General features: G+C 34.9%; 3 protein-coding genes across 3 annotated transcripts in view; 1 reads left to right on the top strand and 2 right to left on the bottom strand.

The window, feature by feature from the left end:
* The window catches only part of LOC100373851 (cholinesterase-like), a 34116-nt gene extending 28884 nt beyond the window's left edge, over positions 1-5232 (bottom strand). The window contains exons 1-5 of the mRNA XM_002732181.4: positions 4705-5232; positions 4389-4530; positions 3788-3973; positions 3392-3585; positions 2824-2974 (exon numbers count right to left, since the gene is read on the bottom strand). Of these exons, the coding sequence (XP_002732227.3) occupies positions 2824-2974; positions 3392-3585; positions 3788-3973; positions 4389-4530; positions 4705-5232 (1201 nt within the window). The remainder of the gene's footprint in view (positions 1-2823; positions 2975-3391; positions 3586-3787; positions 3974-4388; positions 4531-4704) is intronic.
* A 2205-nt stretch (positions 5233-7437) lies between these two features.
* On the bottom strand, positions 7438-14026 carry LOC102805031 (cholinesterase-like). The gene is made up of 9 exons (XM_085502655.1): positions 13496-14026; positions 13198-13354; positions 12273-12458; positions 11438-11631; positions 9838-9991; positions 9441-9637; positions 8675-8801; positions 8117-8258; positions 7438-7994 (listed from the first exon to the last, which is right to left on the bottom strand). Exons 1-9 carry the CDS (start codon positions 14024-14026, stop codon positions 7673-7675), a joined length of 2010 nt encoding a protein of 669 aa, XP_085358781.1. The 3' UTR covers positions 7438-7672.
* A 4233-nt stretch (positions 14027-18259) lies between these two features.
* Positions 18260-19252, top strand: LOC146739238 (uncharacterized). Its single transcript, XM_085502654.1, has 3 exons — positions 18260-18446; positions 18683-19101; positions 19207-19252. Exons 1-3 carry the CDS (start codon positions 18360-18362, stop codon positions 19250-19252), a joined length of 552 nt encoding a protein of 183 aa, XP_085358780.1. The 5' UTR covers positions 18260-18359.
* Positions 19253-19287: the final 35 nt, after the last annotated feature.

Below are 19287 nucleotides of genomic sequence, written 5' to 3'. Positions count from 1 at the left end.
GTTAGAACAACGACCTGGTCAATACAAGCTCTGCCTTTCTTGAACCAAGCTCAGTTCACTGTCTGTATACTATGGTACTGTCAGCTGTTTTCCTCTGCGGCTCGTCATCGTAGAGGAGCCACATGACGTAACTTTCTTAAAGAGCATTTCCGCACACTTGCAGTAGAAATACTAGACTTGTATTTAATAACGGCAATGTTCCTTGGCACACTATACTTGTTTTGTAATATACATCAGCTTAAAATAAACCAGCAACCTACCAGCTGATATAGCTCCTCTGTTGAAATGCATAATGTAAAAGTATTGTCAAAATGGAAATGCTGACCGTTTCAGGATGAAAGTTGAAAATAGTAACAACACTATTGATACAAATTCAAGTTCAAAAACTTAGGTTATTGCCACAACATTAACAAATCTGTCAGAGGTTCACAGTCTGTTTCGGTTTACAAAATGAAATTTAAAAATGTATTTAAATTGTGAATATGTGATTTTTAGAGTAGCTGAACTTGGGCATATGTTCTGCTACTTAGTATGAGTATTTAAATTTGTCTTCAATCACCAATTACTTCTATCCCTTCTTTGTATGGTATTGATTATTATGATTCTTTGGAGCTGTTGGATGATTTGTCATACTCTCATGTTTGTAATCTTGGTATCCATGTCCATGGGGGGGGTCATTTGTTTAGAACACAATGAGGAAGGGTCTTGGGTATTTGAGCAGCAACTGTGGTGAGATAATGTAGCTGACGAGGTGCACTGAGACTTTCACGGCATTTTTGTGTTAATAGCGCCCTCTAGTGATCGAGGTAATATACAATTGAATTATTTGTACTTTGAGTCTTCAGAGAACATTTTTGTTAAGGAATGAAACCAGCATAGAGCATCTTTGATGTTATACTGACTTGTGCTTACAAGCATTAATATACTATGTGTACGATTTCGTCAACAATGTATTTGGCATAGTATTACCCATTGTTAATAGGTTATTATATGAACTTGTGATAAGATCGACGTTTATCCACATTCATTGTGTTGGAATAATTACTTTTTGAATTGTTTGAAGATTTGTTTTTTGTGTAAGCTGAATTAATGTGATTATTATTTGTTATGTTGTGACCTTCAGTGATAGCGCCATCTATGGTGAAATAGAGAAGAATTGAACTGTAGTATTTAGAGATATTTTAGTACTATATATTTTATACCTTACTTGTATTAAGATTTAGTGATTTGTTTTGTTTTTGTTAATTGCTAGATCTTACGGTGTTGGTATATGTAACTTGAAGATGCGATTAAACAGATATGCCACATCAGTCAAGAACGTGATCACCTGTATTTAGTATATTAGTTGGTGCTGCCACAGATAAGCCAAGTGATTTACTTCACTGTAGCGTTCTTCTGGGAGGAGTTGTTTTAGCAAACTTCTAGTTCTGGAACAAGCTCACACAACACATTACAGACAATACCACGTAGTGATTCCATTTCTGCACGTAAACAATTCCTGAAGCTTCTTGGGTATTCTTCAATGTTTTCTGAGTCAATTTCTGTAATCAGCACTTGTCTTGTCTTTATACATTTCTTGCAATGAGGTGCATATAATCAATGGCTTGGTTTTCTCTAATTTGATCCTCACAAACGATTTGATTTATATTGTCCACATGCGAGTTTCGATGTTTATTTTTCAATTCTAGCCATAAGCATTCTGGGGGTGTCTGAGAAGTGTCAGCGTGGAAATAACATGTCGTGTTATCCGCTTTGTGAAGACGTGTATACGCATTCCCATACACTATCGGTGAAGACTGCACAGTAAGACAGATTTCGGAAAAGATAACCATAACATAACTACTGTTTTTACACAGATGGCATTAGAACTTGGTGTTATTTTTATTAAGTCAACAACTCCGACAAACACTTGTATCAAAACTGAAGTTTGATATGTTTTGGTGGATTTCGGAAAACATATAACTATGAAATATCTATAGTTTTCACACACGCACAATTCGAACTGGGTGGCATTTTTAATTTTCTGCAATACAAAATTTCATAACAACGTCCGTTTTTTCGCCAATTGTCATCAGTAAAGATACATCGAACGTGAATGTACATCAGAACATTTGAATAATTTTGGAAAAAATTACATTAATCCAACAAACAGATCTTGGTCATAAGTAAGTATCCCTTATATATATCAGAGGTCACATAATACAAGAGGTCACCGACATGCAAGTAAATTCAAACGATTTCTATTATCATTAAACAAATAGATTAAACTAAATGAATTCAGACATCTAAATTTAGCGTTGTTTTTTTAGATGGTTATTAAAAGGACGGGTCGCTGGTGAATCATGATAATGACAACGTGAAAGCATGGCTTCTATTTCTTATAATGACAGAAATAAAACATTATCTTTTTTTAGTGTTTTTTAGTATTAATTTTCACTCACAATATCATGTATATTATTCAATGTTATCGCGCAATGTCCAGATAAAAACAATAGTTCAATAGAAGACTAAATAAAAGAGATGTGTTTGTTGTAGTCTGGTCCCCTGCCCCAATTTCAACGTTGAGAGTGGTTTAGGATCTTGAAATTTAGTTCCTAAATTCTAGTCGCTTGGATTTTGATTGAAGAACAACCTCTACTTACTTTTTTCTTAACCGCCCTCAGCGTTGAAATTAGGGTAGGGTATCAGACTATGTTTGTTGTTCTAAAAATTGCTGTGGTGGCGCGCCATTTTGTCCGTTTTTTTTTCATTTTCACAATATTTCAAAAGCAACCTAAAAAACACGTGCGCTGACTAGTGACAACTGATCTTGTTTGAACTCACTCATTGTAAAGGTCATTTCATCTTTATTGTATCCAATGATTAGAGGAACTTTTTTGAAGTCTCCGCTTTTCATTATCGTTAGTGGGTCATACGGAAGAAATCCTCCCGGGCCGTCAACAACCGGTGCCCAGGCAAACACATCGTTGATGAACTAAAATAGAAGAAGCGGGTACATTAAGCAATTTCTTTTCCATTGTTAGAGCGCATACACACATCATCTCATTAGCCTCGAGTTAGTCACAGATGTTCATTATATTTGCATTAGGAAAGTACGTGACTAATATCTGATAGTCGTGATAAATTAATGCGTCGATCCCACCTTACTGAAGAGTGAGTGCGTATTCGAGGACGCGCACTGATATAGTGGAATATGATGCAGCCCTTAATGTAAAAGGTTTTTTTAATTCCTGTGTGCCTGAACTTAAATGGTTAAATTTAAAGGGTTAAATTGTATCAAATCTTCCTATTTAATAAAAAAGAAAATCAAAACCAGAAGAGAATGTGAGAAAAATATAAATAATTGTTGTGTGATGGAAGAAACTGTTTATTATTTAATTAATCTACAAACCGATGGTGACTCAGCTGAAATTTCAAACGGGTCCTTTGTTCTGAGACAAGCAAGTAAATCTTCGTGGGGTCGACGTGGACATCCAATATTATCAGCTAATCCATATGTCCCTTCAGTGACGTCATATGGCGGAAGGATGACACTCCAAGATGCTAAAGCGTTGCCGCTTTCAACTATCACCTTGTTAAACAGACCTAAATAGGACAATTAATGTTTATCCTTAATTATAATGGGACCACACTACTGACTTCTTCAGACAATATAACTTATACTTAGATTTAAACCGAAGACAAGACAGAGATATTTTTGTAGTATTTTGTTATAATAATGTACACAGTACGGGCTTGCTTAACATGCACAACCACTTCTATCTTATCAGAATAAGTGTCACCTTACCTTCACTTAATGGTGATAACATTTGCAACGAGGCACTAACACCACCGGCGCTCTGCCCAAAAAGCGTTACAGAACTTGGATCTCCACCAAAATATACAATGTTGTGCTTCACCCATTCTAGAGCCGCTACTTGATCGAGCATACCGTAGTTACCAGGTGATACTTCGTCCATTGTGCTAAGGAAGCCTTGAAGATAAGAAGGTTCATTAACAAATGTCATCTGATAGGTGAAATACACACATGTACATGTACACTCATGTACATGGAGGCAAACTATTTTCCACTATTTCTGTAATGTACATTATTTTTACTGAAGAAGCGTATTATTTTCCTAAATATAATGTCAGTTAGCATTGCGATATAATTATGATATAATTATTTCTCTCAATATTGGACAACGTAATCAATTCCCTTTAAGAAACGGGTTTTACAATCACTGTACATGACACATATAAGACTAATTATCGTACATAAGACCCATGTAGCAGCATTATTGGGAAGGTATGATGATATAACCGTAACCCGTAACCCGTACCTGCTTACAATTCTTCTGAACACTATTTTGATGCACTTGTCATGTTAGCTATGCTTTTACAATTACCTAGTGCTCCTAAACGATAATTGAAGTTAACAACAATAACATTATTTCGCTCAGCCAGAATCCTCCCATCGTAGAGGTACATCGATGTACCAACGGCGAAAGCACCACCTTGAATATATACCATTACTGGAAATGTTTCATCCTGTATTGGCGACACGCGCTATTTGAGACGCAAATTAGATTAAAATAAAGAAAGTAAAATCAATATCAGTACTGTGAAAGGTGTCGCTATATAGGTATTGAATGTAGTTGCATATTGCCATATTTAATATAAATAATGACAAACTAAATTTAAAAAGTATAAAAAGACACTGACCTGAGGAGCGTAGATATTCATATACAGACAATCTTCTCCTACAATATCACTTAAAGTCACATTAGTGTTTGAGATGTTTCTGATCGTGCCAATGATCTCGTCCAGTGGGATTCGGGATGTTAAATTTTGAATCTTTTCTACTATATCTTCAATCGGATCTGGCACAGGAAACCAGCCAGGGAGATCAGGTAATAGCCCTATCGGTAGCTCTATATTTTCCAGCGAATGGTTGTAAAATACCCTACCGAACTGAGTGCAAGCTGGACCATAGTAAGTGGCATCTCGTTGGCCCTCCCATCCCTTTGGAGGAGCGGGTGCACTGAAGCGTAACTCGCCCAAAGGCGGAGCTGCAAATGGAATGCGACCAAAAAAATTGACGTAAAGGTCCGAGGATACTTGATTTTGTCTACCAATAAGATCACCTTGTGGAATGGACACCATGACAGTATCTTCTTTGAGAACGTCACCCCGTATAGTATTAACAGTGCATAATACTACTACCATCACCAGGTACACACGTCCAGCCATCTTGTTCGGTCTTGCATGAATATTGTATTTTGCTGACCATTAAAGTTACTGAAGATATCATTATTTATATTATATTAAATAATCAGTAATATCAACCTATAACAGATATAAAAGATAAAGGTCAAACGGAATTAGAATACTGAGACTGTTGAATGACCCCTGAAGACGAGTCTCATCTGCCAAAGTATCATCAGCGTGTCAATATCCCGCCAAAGTCAATATTTACATTCGAAGTATGTCAGAAAACAAACAAATTAATTTACAAACAAACATTTATATCTGATTGTCTGGAAAATGTATGAAGTCCGCTTCACACAAATAAAAAAAGACATCTGTTAACAAGTGAGCACAAATTGATCGTATTGGCATTACAACACTCTAAACTCGACAGATATGTTGTAAGTCAGACATTATTACATATTTAAAATCTTAAAGTTATAATGTTTAAAATGTTTTTTGACAGCTTGGGTTACCTTACCTTGACAACTGACATATAAGGCACCCTATGGTACGAAAGGCCTAGAAAACCCATAAAGTTGAACAGCATGAAGCTTAAAGGTAGTAGCTTCAAGAGCGCAAACCTCTGCCACAAATACAATTTACATTATCGTCACTATTCCCTTTGTCCTATTGAATACGTTTATCATACTGGCACAAGCTTATAGTTTCGCTTGAAAAGTAAGACGTAATCGAGTCTTGAATGGGTTTGTTTACTCAAAGAATAGATCTTATCTAGCAGTGGTGTAGAAACCCGTAAAATGTAGATCCTTAATTCTAATTGCCTGGATTTTGATTCTAGGAAAATCTCTACTTACTTCACCTTGTTAACAGACACATCAACGCTACCGAAAACATGGCGCAGGTAATATTTTTCACAGTCTGACAGTATAAGGCAATGTCCACTAAGGTACCATCCTTGAATTTCAGCAAAACAAGAAAGTTTGAAAATTGTTAATACACCTCCGCCCGTTAGATGATGATGAAGATGAAGTATGTATTATGCAAATTAGATGCTTCTTCTTGTGTAGTAGTTTCAATAATTTGCTTTTGTGATGTGTGGTGTTTCCGATCGTGCTGTTACAAATTACCAGTAAATACAAATCATTCTATTTTAAACAGTCAAATCAAGTCTGTTCTTTCTAACTACTCGTTTACGTGCACCCTTCACGTAGTACGTAAAGTAAACTGCAAACAGTCGCACTATAAACAGACACTTCGTGAATGCTAAATATCAACCCGATACTTTGTTCAAGTAATTCTATGATACATAAAATATATTAGTTGTTTCTATGTTTAGCTTCAGTTCTATGCACTTTTTCTAAATCCACGAGTTATAACTTACCGTACTTAGATAAATTGAATTGCATGTCTGGGAAATCTGAAAAACTCATCCGACTTGGCATTGAATGAAATGATTAACATTGTTTTACTGTGGGTTACCTGTGATGTATTTTACTTTTACTTATATTCTATTTTTGTACTCGATTTATTAATCAGTTCTGCTGTTACTGTTATTGTGTCATTGTAATGCTAATCTTTCATTTTTTTGCTTTTTCCAAATGTAGGAAGCGGTTAGACAATAATCTTGCCAGAAACTTATTGCGAAACACAGAAATCCTAATCCATGGTGCAGATCCATGCAGTACATGGTTCACCGTAGACTTCATGCCACACTTCGTTCCCTGCCATCTGACGTCACTTTAGCAGGCTCGAAATATTTCGTCGAAACTGTTATGCGCTAAAAGAATAACCATAACAATTATAGTTCCATTTCACAATTGTCTTGGTACTGTCTAATGCAGTCTCTTAGAACGCCCATTACATCAAACAAACGTCAATGAAGTACAAACGTATACATGCAGAGACCTTAATTAACACAAATCACATATCGTAGATCATTGTACTGGTTTGCAGCATTTGGTTACCACTAAAGTATGTCCACAGCAATGATTTACGTTTATGTTGTAATACCACATATATAATAACTATCAGTGGAACTAAACTCCCATAGCTAACGAATACAAATGCTTCTCAGGGGGGAGTAATTGACAACTTTTGTTTTTTCTATTTGTATGTTGTTTATTGCATATTTGGTTATTTAGATATCATCCAAACTGACAATTATAAGTATTAGTCCCACAAACACGCAAGGATATAGACAAACAGCTATGTAAGAATCATATTGATTGGTCGGGAAGCACTAGGTTGGTTTAAGTGCGGTTTATTTGTATAATAGGGTTACAATGTAAACGTGTAATTTAGATGAATGTGACTTAAAGAGCGAAGTCAAGTGATTTATTACGAGTTAAGTTGTTATAGTTGTTGTTTGTGGAAATATGTCTAGACATCTTTAACTGATATGAAAGAGCTGAACAAGACAATTACGTTGCTAAATGGATAACTTGGCCATTTTGAAACCATTCGAATGATAATGAATTCCCTAATAGCTGAATACTATTAAAAGAATGTTTACAAACAGTAATATCGACATTGGATAGGTGCAATATGACGTAAGAGAGCTTTTCGAAATTTCAAGATAGTCACAAGGTTCCGCTGTGGGGCAATCACAAACGTCCTGTCGCGATGCAGACTTCACTACTTCTGGTTCATATTCCATCCAAAATGCGTTATCTTTGTGATCAACCGTGTCGTTTAACATGGTACTTATGGAATTGATGTGAAACATTCTCTGGTTATTTCTTGTGTACTTTTCCCAATAACCATCTACGTTTGGAATTGCCATGCCATCTGGGGTTGGGTTTCTGAAAAAGTTCATAAAAATAATTCATAAAAGTAATATAAATGAGTGAGGCATTTGTATACAATATATTGTAAAACATTACACAAGCGTATTAGTGATAAATAAAACAGATTAGATGCATACCCAGATTTAGCAAAATTACACCATAACGTTTGAACTGTATCAGAAACTTTTCTGTCTTCATCGGTCCATTCCATGAATGCAAACGCATTATCCTGATATGATGAGCCGAATACATAAAACAATTCCGCTACATGTGGAACACCTATATTATAAAATATTATAAAATGTTATTGTTGTATGTAGTAGGCTATTTTAAAGTGCATATATGATATAATTGTATTCTTCTGGTAAAATATTAAGGTAGCAGAATAGGTTAGTGTCACTGTAAGGTCACGTATGTTTTTCAGACGACGTTTTAGAAAATACAAGGTTCATAATTTCAAAATCAAAATACGACTAGTAAGTTTATATTCCCGACAACAAGAAAAGCAAACGGCATCAGCTTAGTGCTACTCAGTAAACCGAAGAAGAAAAAAATGTTTGTGAATCTGTACTTTCAGCAGTGTTTATTAGGCGATTGCAAGATAGTTCTTCTTCCCTTGGAAATAACCATTCTTTATACATTTTATTTATTTAGCCGTTGCTACCTTAAGTAAAAAGCAATGTGAAGGAATTTACCCATCCAATCCGGTAAAATACCACTTCTGTCATAATCAAAACGATAAACATACGTGTCCAATCCATAAATTGAAAAAGCTCTTGCTTGCCAATGGATGCCAGCATGGAAGATATTTTCATCCAAGAGCTGTGAAAATAGCATATGGTGTGTTAAAGTAATCATACTGAACATTATGAACCAGACGCTACGTTAGATTTGAACTAACAAAACATAAAGTACTAGCAAATCATCAATTTAGTATTGCTCTATTCTAACAATGTAAATCGCACATATTTCGTGAAATATTTAGAATATCAAAAAAAAACAAAAAAAAAACAGCACTGAATCAGAGTCACAATGTCCAAGGTGAGTAAATCGTGTGATCTAACTTTGGAGCTGTATTACTTTTAAAGCTATCTTGGATCTCAAATAATCAGCAATCAAATGTGTTACTTTTAATATTATATTCAATAAATATTTGATCGTTGTATGGATTGATCCAATATAAATCCACTATAAAAGTCACTTTCCACAAACACAAAACAAACGCAAACGTGTTCTACTACCTGACAGGTTTTTTGTTGGGGTGAAATGTCTTTATAATATTAATTATTTATTATGAGCATATTTCCAATATTCTCTGATGCCAACAATGATGCAAACTGTTCATATGGCATCTTAGGTCTTGTGCTGTCATTACCACGTATTAAACGTATGGTTAAATATCGTGTTTTGTGAGCATTTTCCATAGTAAGACGTATGCTATTCAGTGTAGATAAAGCTTACCTCCATGTACGCATCTCTCAGCAATGTTACGTTTTCTGGGTCCTCCCAAGGAGTGTATTGATTGCCATAGGCTTTGAATAAATCTTCGTAATGGATATTTGTATCTGAATAATATTTCCTCCCCAAAACGTTTCTGTCCCAAAGCAACTGATTGAATTCATCCCTTGTCATTCCATCCCCCGCACCATCAACAAGTACTGACAATCATGAGTGAATAATATACATGAATATAAAATGATAGGAATATGTAGATGATTTAATAATGTTGTAATAGTTATTTTGTTTTCCCTCAATCCTCAACGGTTACCTGTGTAACCTGTGGGACAATGCTACTGTGTATGTACAGTTAAAATACAATTTGTCAATGGTAATTTACATCAATGTTGTGTATACCCACCCATTAATGGACTTGTTTCGTCTTTATTATAACCAATGAGTACGGGAACATCCATATTAAACTGACCATTTTTTAGTAAATTTAACGGTTCGTCCGGAAGAAAACCTCCAGGTCCGTCCACAACTGGTGCCCATGTGAATATGTTATAGAGTTGCTGAAATACAAATAAACGTATCAGAAAGGTTTTAGACGTATTGTATCAGTACATACACCTTTTTGTGACGCCATTAACGGTGAACAATTGAAATCAAGAAAACGTTGACGGACAAGGCTCCAAGAGGGCGTACATCAAGATACAAGTGCAGTATTAATATTATTGAACTTTCAACTTGAACATTTGTATCTGTCCTGTATTACGTCATACTGTGGAAACACGCGCGTTCCGCATGGGATGAATATTTTTATCCCATTTATCATTGCAGTTCAATGTAATACGAATCCCGGCAATCTGATTGGTTGGTGCAAGCAGATTTAACTTTTTACATCTTGGCTTAGAGTCACAAAATAAGTCAATATCTCAAGATGTTGGAGGTTTTACGCTATATTTTTCAAATTATTATTTAAAATTATATTATCATTATAATTCGAATATTTCTGGTAGTTTTAAGTGTCCACCAAAACGCGTGATTGATATAAAGCCGCGTACGTTTGAAATGTATTTTCAGGTTCATTTTCTAACCTCAAACGAGAAAATAAAGTGATATATTCTAAAACAACTTTATTTTCTAATCGCAATGGGGTAAACTAATAGCGTAATCGGTGTTCATAAACGGATATCTATTTTATATAAACAAACCAGAACGCTCAAAACCAGAACTTGAAAACGTGCGTCTCACACATTTTTGTTTGTTCATTCGTTTTTGTGATAATGCACACCGATAAAGTGGCGTTTTCGAAGGATGTTTTCGATCGGAATAAACCTTCAAATGATGTATTACGCATTAGATGTTTAACCTGTATCTCGTTATTGTGATATTAAATCCCAATAAACAACAACAATAACCAAATTAAATTTCTTGTTACGTCATCCTTTTTCAATTTTTCATTCACCAAGAAGCGAAACCTTTTTAGCCTTAGTTTTTAGCTCTCAGAACTTCGAAATAAATACATATCGATTTGCTAAAGCAATGTATTAATTTGCCTTGCCAAAAACACAAATTGATAAGAAACTCTCATGCGATATTCTCTCATCTGAAGATTTCTTTGATCTAATATGTGATAAACACATAACATTGCATTCTACAAGACACAATGTGAACAATGCATTGTATGTATTTAAATTAATGCAGAGCATCAAATTCAAAAATCTCGGTAAATGGATGAATGTGTTCATCTGTATGAATCCTAGTCTTACGCACATTGATGACTGCATGGATAATGAATGTGGACTTAAATAAATTAATTACCATGCATTAATTGATGTTAACCTAATTTGTCATTTAAAAATTGGTGAGAAGTTAAAATGTGACACTAAAATATACCAGCTCTGGACACGTGTTAAATGCAGAAACACACCTATCTCGCATCAACTTAAATATTGTGTACCATAATCATTTATATAGTATTGTATTTTTTAAAACAAAGGCATAATTATCCTTACAATGGGTGTCATTGCACTAATCAGAAAGGGGTCCATGGTTCTCAGACAAGCTAATAAATCTTCATGGGGTAGCCGTGGGCAACCACTATTATCGGCCAACAAATAAGCAGCGTCTGTTGGATCATATGGTTCAATGTAAACTGCCCACGGATTTAATGAACTTCCGCTTTCTGCAATCACCTTCTTATAAAGACCTACATACCAGAAAAACATAATGACTTACATCAATGATAAAAACGTACTAGTATAACGCTCGGAGAATCACTTTATTTACCGAGGACGCTGTTAAAGACCTTGTAGATGGGGAAGGGATAAAAAAGCAAACATGCGGGATAGCCTTTGACATCTACTGTGAACGGAGCTCTACTGTACCTAATTTAAGTTATTATTTACTCATAGAATCACCCATTTCAATCCAGAAGAAAATGACTCATGCAATAAGAATACAGTTTATCACTTTATAGCAATTAGGGATGATAAACTGAAGTACAATATGATTCTTTCAATTTCAACGATGTAAGGTGTTAAACTTTTTGAATTTAACTTTGAAAAAAACAACTCACTTCAAAACCAATTATGTACATTACACATTATTGATAACAGTAACATACATGATTCCTGTTCATTTCCTAACGAGTTGATAACACACACGTGGTTTATTTAAGAATAGATTTTGACTTTTTTTCATTACATCGCAATTTCAATTGAAGTTTGTTTTTGGTTTCAGCAACTAAAAACATAAGCCGACGCATAAAACAATGTTGAAACTGTATGATGAAACGATGAACTCAAAGTCACTGTCTTATTATATGGCTATTACAAAATGCGTTCGTACCTTTAGACAACGGAGACAACATATGCATACTGACACTAGCAGCACCCGCACTTTCTCCAAATATCGTGACATCTTCGGGATTTCCACCAAAAGCAGCAATATTGTATTTCACCCACGCCAAAGCCGCCACTTGGTCAAGCATACCATAGTTACCAGGCGATACTTCATCCATGGTACTCAGATAACCTAATTTGTTGAGTTCAAAAGGGGGGTCAAAGCGTTTGTAAATAAACACGCATATAACTTCCTCGATGTATGAGGTCATCATTTGCATAAAATGGGTTTACCATCTACTGATATTAGATGCTCCTGACGTCTAAAATTAAACACGTATAAAATTAAATATAGCCAAGGTTTAGTTAAAGTACAAACTAAGCATTTGAAAGAAAAATTGAACACTAAATTGTTTGTCGAAACAATATGATGTAGAAAGTGGTCGTCTCAGTGTGGTCACATGATGCACCATTATCAACTGAATGCAGGGAATATGGTATAACAAAATGTCAGACTTCAATCACGTAAATGTACACTAATATCGTCACTGTTTAATATATCCTTCGAAATATATTTTCCAAACGCAAAATATACCGGGATAATAAATTAAAGTAGCAAGAGAATCAATATTCAAAGAAACATATATACAATAATGGAAATTTCATAATAGTACAACAAATGAAATGAACATACGATAAATAATAATGGAACGCAAATGTTCAACCCATTTTTTGTGCCATCAGCTCTAACCTAATAAACGAAGAGGTGATAATCAAGAGATATGGGCTGTCAACAAATTAAATCAGTTCAAATAAGCACGACAGGCAGTGCTATATATAGCACTCGGACTGACAATAATAATAAGGGCATACATGTACATGTGCATACATGTACATGCACAGTGTCTAATAATATGATGATCTTGCATTACCTAATGCTCCTAGGCGATAGTTAAAATTCACCACAATAACCTTTTGACGTTCTGCAAGTATACTACCATCGTATAGAGCCATTGATGTACCGATCGCATATGCCCCGCCCTGTATGAATACCATCACGGGAAAGGTTTCATCCGGCGAGTTTACATACTGTGAATAGAATGTATACATACCATTTTGATATTGACGTCATTTATGCTATTTGATAAACTCTAGATGCACGTTTCAAATATAATGATGTAACTGGTGATTTTGATCAAAATACTAGTATAAAAATATATATCTACCAACCTTAGGTGCGTATATATTCATGAAAAGACAGTCTTCGCTCAGAAAATCACTGAAGGTCAGATTTGTTGCCGAAATATTACGAATTGTGCCGACGATTTCTTCCAGTGGTATTGACGAAGTTAAGTTTTGTAGAAAATCAATAATTTCTCGTATTGGTGGTAGATCTGGTTCTGGTAAGTCTATATTTGTTCGTGGGAATAATGGTAGATCTGGAAGGTCTGGGAGCAAGGTTTTGATAGTTGCAAAAAGGGATCCAAGCTGTGGACATCCAGGACCATAATAGGTGGCATCTCTAGGGCCGTCCTCAGCCCAGTTAGGACCTGGACTGGGAGGCTTAAATCGCAAGTCGCCAACTGGTGCAGCAGCAAACGGAATGCGACCGAAAAAGTCCACGTATAGATCATCGGTTACTTGCTTCCGTTCACCAATGAGATCGCCTTGTGCAATAGAAACGACGACATTTTCACATGAACAAAAGTTCAGGAGAAAAAATGAGCAAAACAGCGTGAGTAGCGTAAAATGTCCTTCCATTATGCCGGCGACCCTTATTTTCTATCGAACCAAATCAAATCATGACAAATCACGTGATAGAATTTGTAACATCACAGCTAACAAGTAATTAATGATTCACAAACACCATAGTTAAGTAATGCCCTGGTAGGTATTGAATGCGATGATACAATGTATTAAAATGCATGCGATCAAAGTTCGAAATTAAGACACGCAATGTTTCAGGACACTGTGGATGTTTATGAAATGTGTAGCCATTGAACCAGCACGTCAGCATTAATTATACCAATGGAAATACATTATGAAGTATATATTCTGTTATATGATCTCTATCTTATCGTCATGTTTTATACACAGTATTAACATCATTCTAAATTCTGTTTGGGATTACTACGTGTATTTTTGCCCATTGTTCCTATTCTACGTCCTTCTAAGACCGTTTTAATTTTAATGCATTATCGTAGTTTATAATTATTATATCGTTATGGAAACTGCATCGTTCGGAATTGTGGCCAATGGCAATAAAGTTTAATTTTGTCGTAATATGTGACTGATTAAGCAATAAAGTGTATATTTTTTTTCAAACATTCGATGTTGTTGTTATGTGTATATATCGGTATATATCGGTAATATATAGATGCTTTATTGTTCACATGCAACTAGCCATATCAGTGTTCATACCGTAAACATACAAGATTGATAAATAGTTTTTTTTTTCATTTTCCAGTTGTGCATAAAGATACAATAAAATACACGTAAATGACTGATGTTGATGAAGATGCAGCACAGTATTCATTAAATATCTACTCGAGATCAAATCTCCGTCTTTCAAAAGTATAATCTCTTGTATTAAATTAGTGATTTATGGCTAAAAGCCATATTTATAATTTGTATTTACACGAATGATAAGGGCCCTATATTCTACTAAACAAAGATGCCCTTTCATTAACTCAGCGACATACAAAGTATGTTATAGATATAATGCTATCATGTGTAAACAGATGTGCGCGAAGGTCGCAGATATTAGCCTAATTCTCACAGAGAGACGCGGATTTGTTAAATGTTGCCTAGTAAGCAAAACAGGTCACACCGACATATATTAAGACTAATTAGTCAACCACCACTGAAGTACCGGTACCATGTCACTCGTCTCGTTAAATTGTTCCGATCGATACTTGGCACAGTGTCGTTAAAGATAATTACAGCTGGAGTTTGTGTTGACCATATGCTTAAAGTATGTAACACCGTGACTCTGATCAGAGTTCACTGTGTCACCCACATGTCTCTATATACATTTGCTTGTGTGTTTGTGTAACCTAGCACTAAATGCACGACGTCAATATATCGAGGTAATCTTGGCGCTGCTTGTAGCTCTTTTTGTTGTGTTTCAATATTATCGATTGGCCCGCTTTCTTCACTATGTCCAGTGATTGGCTTGTTTCCATTGATAGTGTTCTGAGGCCCAAAGTTCCGAGCAACAGGTGGTATATTTATAAATATAAGGTGATAGTCATGATTCCCGTCATAACAGATGGGTAGAATATGTCTAAGTTTGCGGAAGAGAGAATGGTATCTGCCTAGTCAATTATATCGCCTCGCCTGGATACTGTGACTGGTCACTGTAATGTAACGCTCGGAAATCTAAAGTATAGTTCTGTCACCATCGTGCTGCTGCCTTGATGTTGTCAAAAACAGTGTTTTAGCTGTCTTTTCAAAAACACAAACATGTTTTTGTTCGTCAGCGTATCCATATTTTGGGGGGAGGTAAACGGTTAGCAAAATTTGGCAAGTCAGCAGTTTTGCTGACAAAATTAGATATGGAATCCTTGTAGTAAATGGTTAACATAATTTATCTCGTAACATATGAGGGACCATACTGGAACTTAATTGCGTTGAGTAAAAGAGTCAGCTACTATAATTTAATAAGGTATTTAAAAGTTAGTGGTCTTTTTTAAAACGCGGTAATGCAATACATATATCGCTATAATAATAAAAAAGAATGTTTAAACAAAAAGTTCCGGATAAAATGTGTACGTGAACAATTCCCCCTCAATTTTGATCCCTTAATCTGTTTGAAGGGGAAATGTTGCTCATCTTTTACGACAAGGCCTTACATGAATGCGGTGTCAAGATATTGCTGACCTGCTCACCAAATTTTGCCTATCAAAATTGTATCCACCGCTAACCATCATATTTTAGAGATATAATTATATTACAAGTATTTACACCAATAAATAAAATAATAAATCACGTATATTGAATAACAGCATCCAGCTTATTTAAATACAACATGCTTTAAAAAAAAGTTAAAAGAAGTGGAAGTTTAATATTGCACCATCGTTACTGATGGAAAATATCATGGCAGCCATGACGGTAAACACTTAATTATTAATAAGTGGGTGAATCTTTTGATTTGCGATATTTTGAAGTGTATTGGGGATGACGATCGTATGAATTATAATAGCATTCAATACAAGCGAGGTCACGATGATCACCGCCTCCCTGGTGACGCTGACTTTGCACCTACATCGTTTTCCAAGCGCTTTGTGTCGGGGTCAAAGCTCTTTAATTTTTAGCCGCGTTGTCGAGTATCGATGGTTAACTTTTACCTATTTAAGTAAGCTGATTCTATTTATTTATTTATTTATTTATTTATTTATTTATTTATTTATTTATTTATTTATTTATTTATTTATTTATTTATTTATTTATTTATTTATTTATTTATTCATTCATTCTGTTATTATTTATTCATTTACCTATTTTTTTATTTATTCTGTTATTTATTACTTTTTTACCCTAATGGCACGCCATAGTATGTACATGGAACCCAGACTGTTTTGTTTTGGAAAAGAGAGGCAGTCACTGCCTACAGCCACAACTGCCAGACATGACGTGACAATTAATTGCGCGGAGTTTCCCGAAATGAGAAAACGTAGAAAATGTCGCATGATGAGTGTGTTACCATAGTGACGTCACATACACACGTTTACTTCACACGACGCTACAAAAATGGCGTAAATATTGTTGTAGTTAGATGTTGTTTCGGGGCCTTGTTGTCTGTGTGTGATTATGTATTCAAATCATTTTAAATGATATTGGCTATAGTCGTAGCTATTGTCTTACTTGTCTGTAGGGGTATCGTGTAAATTTCAACCTGAAATAGCTCAGTGATTTCCGGAAATGGCGGGTTATGTCCGGTAAAGCAGATTGTCTATAGTGGTACATAGTCCATATATGCTGAATGTGCATTTGAGTACGACTTATTTTTATATGCGAATGACAAACCATCATAAAAAATTGGTCAGTCTGACCGATATATAACATGTAGCGTTTTGTTAAAATTTACATCCAACTTTAAGAGAACTAATCAAATATTATTTAAAACGTCGCAAATGTTAGCGATGTATTAAACGACTTTAGTATGCAGAATAGACCCACTGGTTGATGACTACTGGATCCACACCAATAGAATCCAATTGTCAGTTGCTTTGAATTTGAATATCAATGATTATCGTTTATTTGACATCATAGCCTAATGTACGCCAGTTTCCTGTTTGATTCTCTTCTTATAAATATTTATCTTTGTGATAGACGAACAATGCGATGTATTATGTAATATAACGATATATATAAAAAAGAATATACGTATATAATGATACAATTGGTTCATTATTTGCTAATTATGATATAAATATAGTATGTGTTTCGACGTCTCCATAAAACCAACATCTCAAGTCATATACATATATTAAAATGTGGAATATAAAAAATGAAACAAATAACGTAATACAATATATGACATTCTATGGTCTGACTTATGACCTTTAATTTATCAACGAAAACAGCGATATGCATCCAATATCAACATGTAAAATGTATTCGATTTATTTTATTTTTATCAAAAAAATATGACTAGTATTCGAATAATGATCGTGATTTATACTCAAATATATTTAAACTACATAATCTACGTAAAGAGTTTATCTGTAATGATGTAATTTGGCGACGTATGTCAATTTAACGACTACTCTACTATAATAACTTTAGTATTAAACGTAGGTTCGTATATGTTATCTTTCAAGATAACACATATTATTCATCGTCAAGGTATTGACTTGTATCGGTAATAATAATATTTACATATTTATCATATTCAGCAAATTAAACGAGTGCGTATTGTATTCACTTTACTGTAGAATTATACAGCTGTTGCTCCGACAAAATACATCAGTACCATGATGCTCACAGCACACGGGGCAATACAGTGTGGATCGTTTCATCAACACACTGTTCAACTCAAAATATTCGTGTGTTGCATGTAATTCGGCGTGTTTGAAAACAAACATAGGTCATGCCGTACTCTCGATTAGCACACACATTGGAACGATTATATTGGGTTTGTTTGGGGTTTGGCATTGGATACGTCATTTCACAATGGGTAGGTACGATTGATTTTACAACATTTACAATTATCTATGTCTGTTCGTCTGACGTGTTCCATATTGGTACATTACCTGAATCTGGTCACTATTATTTAATTATTATTCATTATCTTACATGAGAAGGTGGTGATTGTTTTTTTCGTTAGGTTTCGTAGGTCAACTCGATTATGTAAAATCTGTACTTAGCTGCCAATTTTGTGCGCTTTACACGGACCTAATGCTCTTCACACAGCACTCTGGTGAATTACGTTCATCACTCCCGATTAAGGATGATTTGGTCACCATATCTCATGATGTCTTCAAGAATGAAATAAGTAAACACACTCTAATCACCAGTCACAATAACGTTTCCTCGCCGCGAAGTGAACGAGTTACGAAAGAGCTAGCAAATGAAACTACCAGTACCACGATTAATAAAGCTACAAACCCGGCAAAAGTGGTAACAATGAAAGCACAGGAGGTATACAGGAGCACACATGTTGATTTATATCCCTACCGAAAGTATGATCCATTGGCAATGGAGTGGATTAACACTGTAGAAGAAATGGAATGGATTCACAGAAACAGTTATAATGAAGATAAAAAGGACTATAAAAAACCATTTGACCATGGAACCGGTGAGATGTGGTCCACATCTGTTATCAAAACCAGGCAAGTGTACTTAAATGATTGATATCGTAATATTTCACAATGTCTCCTAATTATAATATGCAGTTAATATATTAATGTTTTAGTTTTCATTGTTATTTTTTACAGGCATCAGTTACACTTTCGTGAAGTGTTCTCTTTTTGCGACAATTAGCTTTTTAAAATACCTTCCAGACATTTGTATGTGCA

The sequence above is a fragment of the Saccoglossus kowalevskii genome, chromosome 8 (genome assembly GCF_978046115.1).
Source record: "Saccoglossus kowalevskii chromosome 8, keSacKowa6.1, whole genome shotgun sequence".
Classification (NCBI taxonomy): domain Eukaryota; kingdom Metazoa; phylum Hemichordata; class Enteropneusta; family Harrimaniidae; genus Saccoglossus; species Saccoglossus kowalevskii.
Note: the sequence above shows the minus strand (reverse complement) of the source record. Positions and strands in the feature narration are given on the sequence as shown.

Bases quoted from the DNA above. Each gene is read 5' to 3' on its own strand.
- LOC102805031 (XM_085502655.1), bottom strand. From the start codon at position 14,026: ATGGAAGGACATTTTACGCTACTCACGCTGTTTTGCTCATTTTTTCTC. The intron at 12,459-13,197 runs GTAATGCAAGAT...TCAACAAATTAG, and splicing joins CTATCGCCTAGGAGCATTAG to GTTATCTGAGTACCATGGAT. The intron at 9,638-9,837 runs GTGGGTATACAC...CATGATTGTCAG, and splicing joins CGAAACAAGTCCATTAATGG to TACTTGTTGATGGTGCGGGG.
- LOC146739238 (XM_085502654.1), top strand. From the start codon at position 18,360: ATGCCGTACTCTCGATTAGCACACACATTGGAACGATTATATTGGGTT. The intron at 18,447-18,682 runs GTAGGTACGATT...CTCTTCACACAG, and splicing joins GATACGTCATTTCACAATGG to CACTCTGGTGAATTACGTTC. The intron at 19,102-19,206 runs GCAAGTGTACTT...TATTTTTTACAG, and splicing joins ACATCTGTTATCAAAACCAG to GCATCAGTTACACTTTCGTG.